General features: G+C 49.8%; 1 protein-coding gene across 1 annotated transcript; it reads right to left on the bottom strand.

Moving 5' to 3' along the window:
• Positions 1-1,304: 1,304 nt before the first annotated feature.
• abt1 (activator of basal transcription 1) lies at positions 1,305-9,276 on the bottom strand. Its single transcript, XM_087990945.1, has 3 exons — positions 9,052-9,276; positions 8,320-8,495; positions 1,305-2,077 (listed from the first exon to the last, which is right to left on the bottom strand). Exons 1-3 carry the CDS (start codon positions 9,254-9,256, stop codon positions 1,709-1,711), a joined length of 750 nt encoding a protein of 249 aa, XP_087847071.1. The 5' UTR covers positions 9,257-9,276; the 3' UTR covers positions 1,305-1,708.
• Between the last annotated feature and the right edge of the window lie 9,882 nt (positions 9,277-19,158).

Raw genomic sequence — 19,158 nt, 5'->3', positions numbered from 1 at the left:
AGATTTATATGGTTTGCAGTGGAGCTGGTACAAATGGGATAAATACCTCACCTGCCAACACTAACCCTCACTGCTGACTCTCTCTCAGCTCTGAACCTACCACAGTGCACCACCTCCTTAGCTCTGGCCCTCCTGCAGTGTGCACTCCCTCAGCTCTGACCCGACAGTACAGCACTCCCTCACTGTTTAGAGGAACCTCAACTATCCGAACTTAGGATTATCCGAAGAATATCTCAAGGTCGCACAAAAATGTTACATCAAAGAGGTAAGTGCATTCGATTTACCTGTACTGAAGAACATGTGAAAATGCTGGCAAAAAAAACAAAGAAACATAAGCACCTCAAGCATTAGTGCCTGGATATCTTTTAGGTAAGAGTTGTTACACAGCCCTTTGCAAAAGTGTTTTTGCAAAGGGCTATCACTTTACCAGGCCATTCATGAAAAACATGGCTGAGAATGTAAGTGCATGTGTGAGCAGTACTTCTGTCTTTCCATCGCGACAGAGTTGCCAGAAACTGACAAATGCTCTTGCGATTGTAGAAACTGTTCGGGACCTTGTTTACAGGTAATGCTGTCTTCACCACTCCTTGCCAAATGCTAACTACTGCTGCATTTTAAAAAACGTTTTCTGTGTTATCATTGCTTTATTGTGTTCATCATGTGAAATCTGTGTCCTCTCGCGCTCAATACATTAAAATTATAGACTTAAACAAATTCTCCGGTAGAGCACAGCGATAGATCAGCATGGCTTCCCTTGTTTAAGGTAAAATCCATTATCTGAACGAAACAGTGCCTGCCCATCTTGTTCGGATAATCGAGGTTAATCTGTATTTGAATGCAACATTATCTTTTCAAGGTTCTCCCTGCGCTCAGCCTCTGACGAGATTATGGTTCAGGATCTTTATATTCACCGCTGTGAGAGGTCAGCTGAATCAGAGCCTGTGTCCTTGATAGGGCCTAACCATGGACAGCACACTACCGAAGCTTCCAAATGAATTTACAACACATTGCCTGCCTTTGCTGTCATATCTTTGCACTGGTTGTGTCCTTTTAAAAAGAGCAGCCGGTCAGGCAGCATCCGAGGAGCAGGAGAATCAACGTTTCGGGCAAGAGCCCTTCATCAGAACTGAAGGCAGGGAGCTTCCAGGGTGGAGAGATTAAAAAAAACTCCCTGAAGGTAGGGAGCCTCAGGGCAGGGTGTGATGTTAGGAATCACTCTAGCATTGAGCTGAAGGGGGGTGACCAGAGGAGAAAGTGGTGTCTTACTATGTTAAAGGCAAGCTGACAGTGAATAGCAACAGAAGGCAGATTGAACATTGGGTTTATTGGTGAGTCCAAACACTGTACAAAATAAAATCTCTGAAAAAAATACCATCAGTTGAAGAAACATCATCCTGGCATTGCTATCCCCCGAGTGCCCCAACCCTGACCAACGCCCATTCCTAACCCAATCATCTTGTCCTTTTCTTGACACGTGAGGGCTTAAAGCATGACTGGAGTGGAGTCCCAACCCTGAGTGATAGGTCCATAAAACAGCACTGAGCCTGGGCTCGCCCACCTTCTCCAGTTACTCCACAGTGGTGGTGGGCCAATGACTGTACTTCATTGCCACACGTCCAACAAGCAGCAATCTCCGTATCAGCACTGCAAACCCTCCCCAACTGCCCCAGAGTGGGCAGGCTTTGCATCCCCCACTTGGGGACAGAGTCTAATCCCGTCCTGCTGCAGGGTTGAAGATCTTGGCAAGCAGTGTAACATTCGACTGCGCTTGGCCATGGATCTCAGCTGCCTTGCCAAGCTCGCGGGCCTTTCTCTTGCGGCTGGCAGCCTTGCTGGCCTGAATCTCCATCTCGGTCTCCCGCTGCTTGAAATGCCAGCTCTTCTCTTGCCACTCCTGTCCCTTCTTCCTCTTCATCTCCTGCAGCTTGTGCAGGCCTTTGCTCTTCTCCACATTTTGAAGGAAGAAGTTGGTCTCACGCTTGGCCTGGGACACCTCTGCCCGCATCCTCTGTCGCCTGACCAGCTTTTCGTAAGCGAGGCGCTCACTCAAGTGAATCCACTTGAAACGGTGCAGATACTGTTGGGAACAGAAACACACCCAGGAATAGTGCGGCTGCTGTCAGGAATAGAAACACACACCTAGGAACAGAGCAGATACTGTTGGGAACAGAAACACACCCAGGAATAGTGCGGCTACTGTCAGGAATAGAAACACATACCTAGGAACAGAGCAGATACTGTTGGGAACAGAAACACACCCAGGAATAGTGCGGCTACTGTCAGGAATAGAAACACACACCCAGAAACAGTGCAGATACTGTCAGGAATAGGAAGACACACCCAGGAACCGTGCGGCTACTGTCAGGAACAGAAACACACACCCAGGAGCAGTGCAGATACTATCAGGAACAGAAACACATACCCAGAAACAGTGCAGATACTGTTGGGAACAGAAACACACACTCAGGAATAATGTGGCTACTGTCAGGAACAGAAACACTCACCTAGGAACAGTGCAGCTACTGTCGGGAACAGAGCAGATACTGTCAGGAACAGAAACACACACCCAGAAACAGAGCAGATACTGTCAGGAACAGAAACACACACCCAGGAGCAGTGCAGATACTATCAGGAACAGAAACACATACCCAGAAACAGTGCAGATACTGTTGGGAACAGAAACACACACTCAGGAATAATGTGGCTACTGTCAGGAACAGAAACACACACCCAGAAACAGAGCAGATACTGTCAGGAACAGAAACACACACCCAGGAACAGTGCAGATTCTGTTGGGAACAGAAACACATACCCAGGAACAGTGCAGATTCTGTTGGGAACAGAAACACATACCCAGGAACAGTGCAGATTCTGTTGGGAACAGAAACACACATTCAGGAACAGTGCAGATTCTGTCAGGAACAGAAACACACACCCAGGAACAGTGCAGATACTGTCGGGAACAGAAACACACACACACACATATACACACACATACTCAGGAACAGTGCAGATACTGTTGGGAACAGAAACACACATTCAGGAACAGTGCAGATTCTGTCAGGAACAGAAACACACACCCAGGAGCAGTGCAGATACTGTCGGGAAGAGAAACACACACTCGGAAACAGTGCAGATACTGTGGGAACAGAAACACACACACACACTCAGGAACAGTGCAGATACTGTCGGGAACAGAAACACACACACACACACACACTCGGGAACAGTGCAGATACTGGTCGGGAACAGAAACACACACTCAGGAACAGTGTTGATACTGTCAGGAACAGAAACACACACACACAGGAAAAGTGCAGATACTGTCGGGAACAGAAACACACACACACACACACTCGGGAACAGTGCAGATACTGTCAGGAACAGTGCAGATACTGGTCGGGAACAGTGCAGATACTGGTCGGGAACAGTGCAGATACTGGTCGGGAACAGAAACACACACTCAGGAACAGTGCTGATACTGTCAGGAACAGAAACACACACACACCCAGGAACAGTGCAGGTACTGTCGGGAACAGAAACACACACACACACACACTCAGGAACAGTGCAGATACTGTCAGGAACAGAAATACACATTCAGGAGCAGTGCAGATACTGTCGGGAAGAGAAACACACACTCGGAAACAGTGCAGATACTGTGGGAACAGAAACACACACACACACACACACACTCAGGAACAGTGCAGATACTGTCAGGAAAAGTGCAGATACTGTCGGGAACGGAAACATACACACACACTCGGGAACAGTGCAGATACTGGTCGGGAACAGTGCAGATACTGGTCGGGAACAGAAACACACACTCAGGAACAGTGCTGATACTGTCAGGAACAGAAACACACACACACACCCAGGAACAGTGAAGATACTGTCGGGAACAGAAACACACATTCAGGAGCAGTGCAGATACTGTCGGGAAGAGAAACACACACTCGGAAACAGTGCAGATACTGTGGGAACAGAAACACACACACACACACACACTCAGGAACAGTGCAGATACTGTCAGGAAAAGTGCAGATACTGTCGGGTACAGAAACACACACACATACACACACACACACACACTCGAGAACAGTGCAGATACTGGTCGGGAACAGAAACACACACTCAGGAACAGTGCTGATACTGTCAGGAACAGAAACACACACACACCCAGGAACAGTGCAGATATTGTCGGGAACAGAAACACACATTCAGGAGCAGTGCAGATACTGTCGGGAAGAGAAACACACACTCGAAAACAGTGCAGATACTGTGGGAACAGAAACACACACACACACAGGAACAGTGCAGATACTGTCAGGAAAAGTGCAGATACTGTCGGGAACAGAAACACACACACACACACACTCGGGAACAGTGCAGATACTGTCGGGAACAGTGCAGATACTGGTCGGGAACAGTGCAGATACTGGTCGGGAACAGAAACACACACTCAGGAACAGTGCAGATACTGTCAGGAACAGAAACACACACACACCCAGGAACAGTGCAGATACTGTCGGGAACAGAAACACAGACACACACGCTCAGGAACAATGCTGATACTGTCGGGAACAGAAACACACACACACACACACTCAGGAACAGTGCAGATACTGTCAGGAATAGAAACACACACTCAGCAACAGTGCAGATACTGTCAGGAACAGAAACACACACACAGGAACAGTGCTGATACTGTCGGGAACAGAAACACAGACACACACACTCAGGAACAGTGCAGATACTGTCAGGAACAGAAACACACACACAGGAACAGTGTAGATAGTGTCAGGAACAGAAACACACACACACACACACACACACAGAGGAACAGTGCAGATACTGTCGGGAACAGAAACACAGACACACACACTCAGGAACAGTGCTGATACTGTCAGGAACAGAAACACACACCCAGGAACAGTGCAGCTAATGTCGGGAACAGAAACACACACTCGGGAATAGTGCGGCTACTGTCGGGAACAGAAACACACACCCAGGAGGGATACAGGTAACAATGGATTTGGCCAATAGGAAATAACATTGCTGATGGAATATTATCTGGATAAATGTGACTTTTTCCACTTTAGTAGGAGGCTCTGTTGGAAAGACTATTTCTTAAATGCTTGGAAGTTAAAAAGTGCAGATGTATAAAAGGATTTGGGGTGTACTTGCTGATAACTTTTTGAAGATTAATATATACATCTAGCAACCTATTCGGAAGGTTAATGGAATATCAGCCGTTAACACAAGATGATTTGTGCATGGGTGCACTGAAGTCTTGTTACTGCTGTATAAGAACTTTGTTTATCGTCCCTTACAACTCCATTACAATTCAGTTCTTTGGAAAAACCCAATGGGTTCGTCTTTCCCATAATGGGCTTTGCTTGTAAAGTTAGGCCATTTTTGGAATATTGTGAGATTCTGGTTTCCCTCCTATGTTGTGAAACTTGAAAGGGTTCAGAAAAGATTTACAGGGATGTTGCCAGGGTTGGAGGGCTGCACAGGTGAATATTGGTGGGAGTCACATGAAAACAAAACAAAAACAAAACAAAACCTCACAGTGTTTCTGGTGGTTGGAAAGTCGCTCAGTTGTGCGTAATAGCACTTTGGGGTATAGATAAGGGCAACAAATGGAGCTTGCTTCAACCTACCAGTTTTGGTCTCCCTATCTCAAAGATATTATTGTCATACAGGGAGTGCAACACATGCTCACCAGACCTTTTCCTGGGATAGTGGGACCGTTCTACAGAGACAGATAGGTCAAACTGAGTCTCTACTCTCCAGAATTTCAAAGAACAAGAGATGATCTTACTGAAACTATAAAGTCCTTCAAGAAATAGACAAAGTAAATGCGACGAAAAGGTTTTCTTGGTTGGAGGAAACTAGAATCAGGGATATAATTTAAAAATAAGGGCGTGACATTTCAGACTGAGATGTGGGGAACTGAGTTTTTACTCAGGGGATTGACAAATCTTTAGAATTCTGCATCCCAGACAACCATGGAAGCTCATTTGTTGAGTACAGTTAAAGTAGAAGTTGATAATTTTTTCACAATCAATGGAGTAATGGGTTATAGAGATAATGTGGGGAAATGGCATTGAAAAGTTCAGTCAGTCATGATAATATTGAATGCTGGAGCAAGCTTGAAGGGCTGAATGGCCTCCTTCTGTTCCTATGATAAACGCACCAGAAAAGACAGCAATCCTACCAAGTGCTCCTTACTAATACCTGGGGACCTGTGCCAAAATTGGGAGAACAGTCTCACACATCAGTTAAGCAAAAGTCTTGATATTGTCTGTACAGGATAATTCTGAGAGAACGACTGCCATCTCAGACCCAATCATCTACAGCACTCGGGATAGTTTCTTGAAAGTGGAGTCTCAGGTAGATAGGGCAGTGAAAAAGGCGTTTAGTATGTTTTCCTTTATTGGTCAGAGTAGTAAATATATGAATTGGAAGGTCATGCTGTGGACATTGGTTAGGCTACTTTTGGAATATTGTATGCAGTTCTGGTCTCCCTCCTATAGGAAGGATGTTGTGAAACTTGAAAGGGTTCAGAGAAGACTTACAAGAATGTTACCAGGGTTAGAGGGTTTGAGCCATAGGGAGAGGCTGAAAATGTTGGGGCTGTTTTCCCTGGAGCATAGGAGGCTGAGGGGTGATATTATAAAGATTTATCAAATCATGAGGGGTATGGATACGGTCGGGGACTCCAGAACTAGAAGGCATGAGTTTAGTCTAACAGGGGAAAGGTTTAAAAGTGATCCAAGGGGCAACCCTTTCACACAAAGGGTGGTGCATGTATGGAATGAGCTGCCAGAGGAAGTGGTGGAGGTTGGCACAATTACAACATCTAAAAAGCATCTGGATGTGTACATAAATAGGAAGGGTTTAGAGGGCCATGTGCTGGCAAATGGGACTAAATTAAATTAGGATATCTGGTCAGCATGGACGAGTTTGACCAAAGAGTCTGTATATCTCAATGACTCCATGACCTACTGGTAGGACAGACTCATGAGATGGAGAGACAGAAGTTCAGTGGCCCTGAGAGTTCTCAGCTTTGGCTCCGTACGATCACTCCCAAGATCTGACTCCTGGATGGGATCTGGGCAGTGGTTAAATAATTTCAATCCTGCAATAAACAAAGGACAGTAAATGCTAGAAATCTGAAACAACAAAAGAAATGCAGCAGGTCTGGCAGCACCTGTGGAGAGAGCAAAACAAAGTTAACGTTTCAAGTTCCAGTGACAAAGGGTCACTGAAACTTGCAAAGTTAACTCCGCTTTCTTTCTCCACAGTCGCTGCAAGGCCTGCTGAGTCTCTGCATCGATTTCTGTTTTTGTTTCAGTTCCATTCAGTCCTGTTGGGATTCCAATCATTGAGACAGCAGCAACAGCCCAGTGACCTTTACTTCCTGTATCATGACTGACTTTTAGTGTGCTCTGAGACTGGATCTCTCAATCACTCTCCAAACATTCTGACACACGTGAGTTTTGCTGACTGGGCCATTATCGTCTATTCCTAAACGCCTGGCGAAGGTGGTGGTCAGAGCTACCTTTGTGAATAATCATGTAATTTGCTGTGTCATTTCAGCAGGCATTGCAAAAGACACCCAGATTGCTGTAGGTCTGGGGTCACATGTAGACTAGACCAAGTCCATTTCCAAAAGTTGTGAGTGTACTCAGGTAGGTTTCGGCAACAAACTGAGAATTGCACAGTCACTATCACTGAGGCTAGCTTTGAACTCAGATTTGCTCCAATGAACACAATTTAAATTTGTTCTGGCACAACATGAATTCATCTTTCAAGACATCTATAGGGAGAGGCTGAACAAGCTGGGGCTGTTTTCCCTGGAGCGTCGGAGGCTGAGGGGTGACCTTATAGAGGTTTACAAAATCTTGAGGGACATGGATAGGGTAAATAGACAAAGTCTTTTCCCTGGGGTCGGGGAGTCCGGAACTAGAGGGCATAGGTTTAGGTGAGAGGGGAAAGATATAAAAGAGACCTAAGGGGCAACGTTTTTACGCAGAGGGTGATATGTGTATGGAATGAGCTGCCAGAGGAAGTGGTGGAGGCTGGTGCAATTGCAACATTTAAAAGGCATCTGGATGGATATATGAATAGGAAGGGTTTGGAGGGATATGGGCCGGGTGCTGACAGGTGGGACTGGATTGGATTGGGATATCTAGTTGGCATGGGCAGGTTGGACCGAAGGGTCTGTTTCTGTGCTGTACATCTCCATGACTCCATGGTCTGTACTGGAGTCCAGGATCATAACCAATACTCCCTCTTGAAAGTGCTCACCTTTATATTCCACAAGGAATCACGGAAGCGGCTGCGCTTCCGGGTCCCGATTGGTGTATTATGGAGACTTCTGGCCACTCTCTTGGCGATAGCTTTGTTCTGGAACTCCACCCAACCTTCGGTCTGACCCTTCCATCGGTTCCTGCCCTTTTTCTTCCTCTGGATCTTCCACTGATCTGGAAACAAAAAGAAAGTAAGTCAATCACTTAAGATTGTGCACGCAGCCCTGTGCTTTTCCTGTTTTTACACCCACTCCAATAAAAAAAAACAGAAGACAGGATACCATACAGAGTCGGATGGTTTTGGAGTTCATGGAACAACATGCAAGTGTGCTAGAGGATTGGTGACTTGCAGGAATAAATCAGGACATTGTCCACCGCTCTGTTTGACATACATTTCCCCTTTCACATAGCTACCCCTGGACTGAGGAAGGGCTTTTACCTGAAACGTATATTTTCCTGCTCCGCGGATGCTGCCCCTCCCCCCACACCACCCACCCCCTCCCCCCCCACCTCCCCCCACCCCCACACCCACCTCCTACCCCCACACCACCCACCCCCTCCCCCCCCCACCCCCACCTCCTCCCCCCACCCCCACACCCCACCTCCCCTCCCCACCTCTTCCCTCCCCCCTCTCCCCACCTCCTCTCCACTCCACCTCCCCATCCTCACCCCCCCCCCCCCTCCTCACCCCCCCCCCCCCCCCTCCTCACCCCCCCCCCCCCGCCCTCACCTCTCTCCTGAATGAACACTCTGCCGACCTCCCCGAACACCGACATCATGTTCCGGAGCTGTTTGGGCCCCAGGCCCGGGGGCAGGAAACTCACATACAGCACCCCGGGGACAGGGCACGGGGAACCGGCGGGAGGATCGGGGTCGGGTCCGGCATCGGCGTCAGGGTCAGGATCCAGGGGAGGAACAGGCCCCGAGTCCGCCATCACAGACAGAGCGAGGGGGAACCCGGGACACTGAATACAGGGGAACCCGGGACACTGAATACAGGGGGAACCCGGGAAACTGAATACAGGGGGAACCCGGGAAACTGAATACAGGGGAACCCGGGACACTGAATACAGGGGGAACCCGGGAACCTGAATACAGGGGAACCCGGGAAACTGAATACAGGGGGAACCCGGGAACCTGAATACAGGGGGAACCCGGGAAACTGAATACAGGGGGAACCCGGGAACCTGAATACAGGGGGAACCCGGGAAACTGAATACAGGGGGAACCCGGGAACCTGAATACAGGGGGAACCCGGGAACCTGAATACAGGGGGACCCGGGAACCTGAATACAGGGGGAACCCGGGAACCTGAATACAGGGGGAACCCGGGAACCTGAATACAGGGGGAACCCGGGAACCTGAATACAGGGGGAACCCGGGAACCTGAATACAGGGGGAACCCGGGAACCTGAATACAGGGGGAACCCGGGAACCTGAATACAGGGGAACCCGGGACACTGAATACAGGGGAACCCGGGAACCTGAATACAGGGGAACCCGGGAAACTGAATACAGGGGGAACCCGGGACACTGAATACAGGGGAACCCGGGAAACTGAATACAGGGGGAACCCGGGAACCTGAATACAGGGGAACCCGGGACACTGAATACAGGGGGAACCCGGGAACCTGAATACAGGGGGAACCCGGGAACCTGATAACAGGGGAACCCGGGAACCTGATAACAGGGGAACCCGGGAACCTGAATACAGGGGGAACCCGGGAACCTGAACACAGGGGAACCCGGGACACTGAATACAGGGGAACCCGGGAACCTGAATACAGGGGGAACCCGGGAACCTGAACACAGGGGAACCCGGGACACTGAATACAGGGGAACCCGGGAAACTGAATACAGGGGGAACCCGGGACACTGAATACAGGGGAACCCGGGACACTGAATACAGGGGGAACCCGGGAACCTGAATACAGGGGAACCCGGGACACTGAATACAGGGGGAACCCGGGAACCTGAATACAGGGGAACCCGGGAACCTGAACACAGGGGAACCCGGGACACTGAATACAGGGGAACCCGGGACACTGAATACAGGGGAACCCGGGAAACTGAATACAGGGGAACCCGGGACACTGAATACAGGGGAACCCGGGAACCTGAATACAGGGGAACCCGGGAAACTGAATACAGGGGAACCCGGGACACTGAATACAGGGGGAACCCGGGACACTGAATACAGGGGGAACCCGGGACACTGAATACAGGGGAACCCGGGAAACTGAATACAGGGGGAACCCGGGAACCTGAATACAGGGGAACCCGGGAAACTGAATACAGGGGAACCCGGGAAACTGAATACAGGGGAACCCGGGAAACTGAATACAGGGGGAACCCGGGAACCTGAATACAGGGGAACCCGGGAAACTGAATACAGGGGAACCCGGGAAACTGAATACAGGGGAACCCGGGACACTGAATACAGGGGGAACCCGGGAACCCGAATACAGGGGGAACCCGGGAACCTGAATACAGGGGGACCCGGGAAACTGAATACAGGGGGAACCCGGGAACCTGAATACAGGGGGAACCCGGGACACTGAACACAGGGGAACCCGGGACACTGAATACAGGGGAACCCGGGACACTGAATACAGGGGAACCCGGGACACTGAATACAGGGGGAACCCGGGAACCTGAATACAGGGGAACCCGGGAACCTGAATACAGGGGGAACCCGGGAACCTGAATACAGGGGGAACCCGGGAACCTGAACACAGGGGAACCCGGGACACTGAATACAGGGGAACCCGGGACACTGAATACAGAGGAACCCGGGAAACTGAATACAGGGGAACCCGGGACACTGAATACAGGGGAACCCGGGACACTGAATACAGGGGAACCCGGGAACCTGAATACAGGGGAACCCGGGAACCTGAATACAGGGGAACCCGGGAAACTGAATACAGGGGAACCCGGGAAACTGAATACAGGGGAACCCGGGACACTGAATACAGGGGAACCCGGGAAACTGAATACAGGGGAACCCGGGAAACTGAATACAGGGGGAACCCGGGAACCTGAATACAGGGGAACCCGGGAAACTGAATACAGGGGAACCCGGGAAACTGAATACAGGGGAACCCGGGACACTGAATACAGGGGAACCCGGGAAACTGAATACAGGGGGAACCCGGGAACCCGAATACAGGGGGAACCCGGGAACCTGAATACAGGGGGACCCGGGAACCTGAATACAGGGGGAACCCGGGAACCCGAATACAGGGGGAACCCGGGAACCTGAATACAGGGGGACCCGGGAACCTGAATAGAGGGGAACCGGGAACCTGAATACAGGGGAACCCGGGAAACTGAATACAGGGGGACCCGGGAAACTGAATACAGGGGGACCCGGGACACTGAATACAGGGGAACCCGGGAAACTGAATAGAGGGGAACCCGGGAACCTGAATACAGGGGGAACCCGGGAAACTGAATAGAGGGGAACCCGGGAAACTGAATACAGGGGGACCCGGGAACCTGAATACAGGGGGAACCCGGGAAACTGAATACAGGGGGACCCGGGACACTGAATACAGGGGGAACCCGGGAAACTGAATACAGGGGGAACCCGGGACACTGAATACAGGGGGAACCCGGGACACTGAATACAGGGGGAACCCGGGACACTGAATAGAGGGGGAACCCGGGACACTGAATAGAGGCAGAGCCCGGGAACCTGAATCAGAGGGAGAGGATAGTGGCTGGGTGTACATGAGACGCTGTGGGCCAGCAGCAGCAGCAGCAGCAGCATTGTGTTAGTGTACTCCCCTCTCCTGGGTCACCATCAACCCTGGTTCAATGTAGAGTGTAGGAGCAGCACCCACACACACAGTATGCTTCTGGCAGGTGGTGTGTGTGAATGCATGAGGAAAGATATAATCATCCTCATCTACAAGGGTGAGAGGGTGGAAATTAGTAATTGGTGACTAATTTCACTGCTGAACGCAGGCTACAAAATCCTGTCATCACCAACTGGGTGAAGACTGCTCTGAGGTCAGTGGTTCACCCTGACCAAGCTGTGTTGTACCAGGCAGGACAATGTCTGAGGGCCTTGCAGTCCCCAGGGGTAGGGTTGTGTATGTGCGGGGGGGGGGGGGGGGGGGGATAGACTGCCTCATCAGCCTGGACCAGGAAACGGCCTTAGACAAGGATATCACGCACCCACTTGTGGGACATGCTCTCCAAAGTGGGCTTTGAGGAGGGAATTCGCAAGTGGACCCGACTGCTCCACAACAATATTCTTAGTGTAGTCTCAATCAATGGGTGGTAACCAGAAAGCTTCCCAATCAGACCTAGAGTTGGGTAGAGCTGCACTCTCTCTGCTGCCTTGTTTGTGTATCATATAGAGCTTTTTGCTGACACCATCAGGAATGATGAGAGCCTGACAAGGGTGACTATTCCAGGCAGCGGAGGCCTGCATGTACATGGATTACATCGCATTTTTCTGTTCAGATCAGTGCGCAGACTCGTGAGCATCTGCTATCAATTTGAACTGGCCTTGGGAGCCAAGGTAAATCGAGGCAAGAACGAGGTCATGTTCGTCAGGAACTGAACTGACTGCTCCTTTATCCCCTTCACTGTCAGTATAGATTACCTGAGTGTTCTGGGAATATGGCTTGGAGCGCCTGGGCCATATTGCCATGGTGAAGCAGAAACTGGCATCTGGAGATCTAAAATGAACTGTGTCCACAGGGACACCATGTACAAAACTCTGAATAAGGGAGGGAAAAATGTATCGAACGCCACTCTCTTCCTGATAGCCACCTTTGTGTGCGGCTGCACCAAGCTGTACGTAGATGGTCAGTATACAAATACCAAGTGTCACTACATACTGAGGTTCTATCTGTCCTGTGTTGCGAATGATGGGACTGGCCTCAATGCCACGGAACGCTCCAAGTAGTTGGATCGTTCTACATCACCAGTCCTTCATGAAGAAATTTATAAAGAAAAACACGTTTGACTACAAGTCTATCAGGAAGTGGTCAGCATGTAGTGTCCTTGAGACCCTTCGGGAAAAGGATAGGGTGGGTCCCGTCATGTAGTTTCCTGAACAAATTGTCAAAGTCATTTGGCAGGATGCTGCATCACCAGAACTTTCCAACAAGCACCAAGGCATCACTTGGCTGGTGACGAGAGGGGCATACCTGTGAGATCCTTCATGTATACCTGGTCGGTCTGCACGCTGCCCTTGAAGCAGCTGAGACTGTCACACATCTCCTTTCAGAATGTGCCTTTGCAAAGGATGTCTGGAGGGAGATGCAGTGGTTTTTGTCAAGGTTCATTCCGAGCAGCTTTGGGATGCAGGACTCTGTGCGCTATGGTCTGTTCCCCAAGACGCAGACCAAGACAAACATTGACTGCGCCTGCAGGACCATCAGTTCAGTGAACAACATTCTTTGGTCTACCCGAAACTTGTTAGTTTTCCAGAACAAGGAATTGACTTCGACCAAGTGTCCAAGGTGCGGGACTATATGCTGAGGGACACGCTAAAGCTTGGGAACTGCCACCAAGGCATAGTGGGAAAGAACACTGTCTGGAATGGTGTTGAAGTTTAATAGGGGTCTGTTCAGGAAGTGGGCCCTCCTGCTGCCTCAAATGCATGTAAATATTGCTTTATATAGTTAAGAGATGTCTTTGATTTGTTTGGATTGAGTGCCAATTCTCCAAATTTTTGATACGAGGCTTTACCTCTCATTGGTAGAATGGTAGATATTGGTTGATTATCATTGGTACCAACGTGTCACTCTGCCTTATAACCTTCGTCATCCCTCTCTGCAGCCACTCAGCGACATCCCTGACCTTGGTTCCAGGGAGGAAGCTCACCATCCTGGAGTCACATCTGGCAACACTTGTCTGTTCCCATAACTAATGAGGCCCCTAACACTATCAATCCTGCTTCCTTCTTCTTCCCCTCCTGTACAATGAGGTCAATTGTGGTGCCAGAAATCTAGCACGGAGTGCACTTCCTTGAGGTACCAGTGTTCTCAAGCATTCACTATTCTTCCATTCATTGACTCCATCTGTACTTTCCACTGCCTCCGGAAAGCAACCAACATAATCAAAGACCCCACTCACACTGGTTATACTCTCTATCCATTGACTCCATCCATACTTTCCACTTCTTTGGGAAAGTAACCAATATAATCAAAGACCCCTCCCACACCGTTATACTGTCTTGCACCCTCTTCCATCTGGAGAAGATGTAAAAGTTTGAATACGCGTGAAAAAAGATTCAAGAACACCTTCTTCCCTGCTGTTATCAGACTTTTTAATGGACCTCTCAAATGTTAATGTTGATCTTTCTCTCTTCGCATATTCTCTGTGGCTGTAACACTGCATGTTGCACTCTGTCTTAGAACGTAGAGAATTACAGCGCAGTACAGGCCCTTCAGCCCTCGATGTTGCGCCGACTGTGGAACCAACCTGAAGCCCATCCAATCTACACTATTCCATTCTCGTCCATATAGGAGAAAGTGAGGACTGCAGATGCTGGAGATCAGAGCTGAAAAATGTGTTGCTGGAAAAGCGCAGCAGGTCAGGCAGCATCCAAGGAGCAGGAGAATCGACGTTTCGGGCATAAGCCCTTCTTCAGGAATGAGGAAAGTGTGCCAAGCAGGCTAAGATAAAAGGTAGGGAGGAAGGACTTGGGGGAGGGGCATTGGGAATGAGATTGGTGGACGGAGGTTAAGTGAAGGTGATAGGCCGGAGAGGGGGTGGGGGCGGAGAGGTCGGGAAGAAGATTGCAGGTCAAGAAGGCGGTGCTGAGCCTGAGGTTGGGACTGAGATAAGGTGGGGGGAGGGGAAATGAGGAAGCTGGAGAAATCTGCATTCATCCCTTGTGGTTGGAGGGTTCCTAGGTGGAAGATGAGTCGCTCTTCCTCCAGGCGTTGTGTTGTCATGGTCTGGCGATGGAAGAGGCCAAGGACCTGCATGTCATTGGCGGAGTGGGAGGGGGAGTTAAAGTGTTCAGCCACGGGGCGGTTGGGTTGGTTGGTCCGGGTGTCCCAGAGGTGTTCTCTAAAACGTTCTGCAAGTAGGCGGCCTGTCTCCCCAATGTAGAGGAGGCCACATTGGGTGCAGCGGATGCAGTAAATGATGTGTGTGGAGGTGCAGGTGAATTTGTGATGGATATGGAAGGATCCCTTGGGGCCTTGGAGGGAAGTGAGGGGGGGAGGTGTGGGCGCAAGTTTTGCATTTCTTGCGGTTGCAGGGGAAGGTGCCGGGAGTGGAGGTTAGGTTGGTGTGGGGTGTGGACCTGATGAGGGAGTCGCGGAGGGAGTGGTCTTTACGGAATGCTGATAGGGGAGGGGAGGGAAATATATCCTTGGTGGTGGGGTCTGTTTGGAGGTGGCGGAAATGACGGCGGATGATGCGCTGTACATGGAGATTGGTGGGGTGGTAGGTGAGGACCAGTGGGGTTCTGTCCTGGTGGCAATTGGAGGGTCGGTGTTCAAGGGCGGAGGAGCGGGAAGTGGAGTAGATGCGGTGGAGGGCACCGTCGACCATGTCTGAGGGGAAATTGGGGTTTTTGAAGACGGAGGCCATCTGGGTGGTTCGGTATTGGAACTGGTCCTCCTGGGAGCAGATGCGGCGGAGGCGAAGGAATTGGGAATATGGGATGGTGTTTTTACAGGGGGCAGGGTGGGTGGAGGTGTAATCTAGGGAGCTGTGGGAGTCGGTCGGTTTATAGTAAATGTCTGTCTTGAGTCGGTCGCCCGAGATAGAAACGGAGAGGTCTAGGAAGGGGAGGGAGGAGTCTGAGATGGTCCAGGTAAATTTGAGGTCGGGGTGGAAGGTGTTAGTAAAGTGGATGAACTGTTCAACCTCCTCGTGGGAGCACGAGGTAGCGCCGATACAGTCGTCGATCTTGCGGAAGAAAAGGTGGGGGGTGGTGCCAGTGTAGCTGTGGAAGATGGACTGTTCCACATATCTGACGAAGAGGCAGGCATAGCTGGGGCCCATGCGGGTGCCCATGGCTACTCACTTGGTTTGGAGGAAGTGGGAGGATTGGAAAGAGAAGTTGTTCAGGGTGAGGACCAGTTCAGTCAGTCGAAGGAGGGTGTCAGTGGAAGGGTACTGGTTGGTACGGCAGGAAAGGAAGAAGTGGAGGGCTTTGAGGCCTTCATGATGGGGAATGGAGGTGTATAGGGACTGGATGTCCATGGTGAAGATAAGGCGTTGGGGACCGGGGAAGCGAAAATCATGGAGGAGGTGGAGGGCTTGGGTGGTGTCCCGAACGTAGGTGGGGAGTTCTTGGACAAAGGGGGACAGGACCGTGTTGAGTTATGCAGAGATGAGTTCAGTTGGGCAGGAGCAGGCTGAGACAATGGGCCGGCCGGGGCAGTCAGGTTTGTGGATTTTGGGCAGGAGGTAGAAACGGGCGGTGCGGGGTTGTGGGACAATGAGGTTGGAGGCGGTGGATGGCAGATCCCCCGAGGTGATGAGGTTATGGATGGTCTGGGAGATGATGGTTTGGTGGTGGGAGGTGGGGTCATGGTCAAGGGGGCAGTAGGAGGAGGTATCCGCGAGCTGACGTTTAGCCTCAGCGGTGTAGAGGTCAGTGCGCCAAACTACTACCGCGCCTCCCTTGTCTGCCGGTTTGATAGTGAGGTTGGGGTTGGAGCGGAAGCTGTGGAGGGCTGCACGTTCCGAGGGTAAGAGGTTGGAGTGGGTGAGAGGGGTGGAGAAGTTGAGACGGTTAAAGTCGCGGTGGCAGTTGGCTATGAAGAGATTGAGGGCGGGTAAGAAGCCAGCATGGGGTGTCCAGGTGGATGGGGTGTGTTGGAGCCGGGGGTGAGGGTCGTCAGAGGGTGGGCAAGGATCCTGGTTGAAGAAGTAGGCGCGGAGGCGAAGGCGGCAGAAGAATTGTTCGATGTCACGCCGCGTGTTGAACTCATTAATCTGGGAGCGTAGGGGGATGAAGGTGAGGCCTCTGCTGAGGACTGATCTTTCATCCTCAGAGAGGGGGAGGTCTGGAGGGATCATCCATATGTCTATCCAATGATCATTTAAATGCCCTTAAAGTTGGCGAGTCTACTACTGTTGCAAGCTGTGCGTTCCAGTCCCCTACTACTCTCTGAGTAAAGAAACTATCTCTGACATCTATCCTATATCTATCACCCCTCAATTTAAAGCTATGTCTTGCTACCCTGATGCAGGTTTTATGGTATGATCTGCCTGTATTGCATTAAAAAAAACACTTTTCACTGTATCTCGGTACGTGCGACAACAATAAATCAAAGCAAATCAGTCCTCAGCTTCCAGAACAGAAAACTGATTTGTGAGTGGCTCCTGCCTGACCTGCCTGTTTCTCCTTGACTACCTGGTGGTAACCTCTTCACCTTCATTTCTCCAGACACTTGATCAGTTGTATGACCATCTCTCTAAATGTGCCACCCACATAACTGTCAGCCTTATAAAGTGTCTCCTGTCACATAGCTGCACTTCTTAGAACCATTCACTGAAATATGTTGTTTGTTGTGAGCTAGGAACTATTTTCTGCCATTAATTCTTTCTTTCTTTGACCACATGGTCACTACCTTTGTCTGTCTTCCTCCTTTTTAAAGTGCCATTGTTTTGATCTTTATACCCCCAAAGTTCCAAAACAATACAACAGTATATAAAATTGCTGCTCCTGGATCTCAAGGAAATCACCTCCAATTGCTATAAAATAAAAACCTCAAAAAAAGGAGCAGCTCTTACAGCCACAATTTTTGGTCAGGTCCTAGGGAGTGTTGCTGAACAGAGACCTTGGAGTGCAGGTTCATAATTCCTTGCAAGTGGAGTCACAGGTAGATAGAATAGTGAAGAAGTGTTTGGTATGCTTTCCTTTATTGGACAGAGTATTGATTACAGGAGTTGGGAGGTCATGTTGCGGCTGTACGGGACATTGGTTAGGCCACTGTTGGAATATCGCATGCAATTCTGGTCTCCCTCTTATTAGAAGCTGTTGTGAAACTTGAAAAAGTTTCAGAAAATATTTACAAGGATGTTGCCAGGGTTGGAGGATTTGAACTATAGGGAGAGGCTGAATAGGTTGGGGCTGTTTTCCCTGGAGTGTTGGAGGCTGAGGAATGACCTTATAGAGGTTTATAAAATCATGAGGGGCATGGATAGGGTAAATAGACAAAGTCTAATTCTGGATTCCCCCGCTCCAGGGAAAAGAGGGCATAGGGTTGGGTGAGAGGTGAAAAATTTAAAAGGGACCTAAGGGGCAACTTTTTCATGCAGAAAGTGGTGCATATATGAAATGAGTTGCCAGAGGAAGTAGTGAGGCTGGTACAATTACAACATTTAAAAGGCATTGGATGGGTATACAAATAGGAGGGATTTATAAGGATATGGGCCAAATGCTGGCAAATGGGACTAGATTAGGTTAGGATATCTAGTTGGCATGGATGAGTTGGACCGATTTCAGATAGTCAACATGGTTTCATCAAGGACAGGTCATGTCTCACAAACCTTACTGAGCTTTTTGAGAAGGTGAGCAAACATGTAGATGAGGGTAGGGCAGTTGATGTGGTATACATGGACTTCAGTAAGGCTGTTGGAGCAAATGCAGAGGCATGGGATTGAGGGTGCTTTAGCAGTTTGGATTAGAAACTGGCTTTCTGAAAGAAGGCAGCGAGTGGTGGTTGATGGAAAATATTCAGCCTGGAGTCCGATTACTAGTGGTGTGCCACAAGGATTTGTTTTGGGACCACTGCTGTTTGTCATTTTTATAAATGACTTAGACGCCGGCATAGGTGGATGGATCAGTAAATTTGTACATGACACTAAAGTCGATGGAGTAGTGGACAGTTTGGAAGAATGT

The sequence above is a fragment of the Chiloscyllium plagiosum genome, unplaced genomic scaffold (genome assembly GCF_037043375.1).
Source record: "Chiloscyllium plagiosum isolate Xiang-an unplaced genomic scaffold, Cpla_swu_hap1 HiC_scaffold_9, whole genome shotgun sequence".
In the NCBI taxonomy this organism is placed as follows: Eukaryota; Metazoa; Chordata; class Chondrichthyes; order Orectolobiformes; family Hemiscylliidae; genus Chiloscyllium; species Chiloscyllium plagiosum.
This window is presented reverse-complemented; position numbering and strand designations above follow the sequence as displayed.

Coding starts and splice junctions, on each gene's coding strand:
- abt1 (XM_087990945.1), bottom strand. CDS start 9,256: ATGGCGGACTCGGGGCCTGTTCCTCCCCTGGATCCTGACCCTGACGCC. Junction 8,496..9,051: donor AGTGTTCATTCAGGAGAGAG/GTGAGGGCGGGG, acceptor TTTTGTTTCCAG/ATCAGTGGAAGATCCAGAGG. Junction 2,078..8,319: donor ATTCCTTGTGGAATATAAAG/GTGAGCACTTTC, acceptor TGTTCCCAACAG/TATCTGCACCGTTTCAAGTG.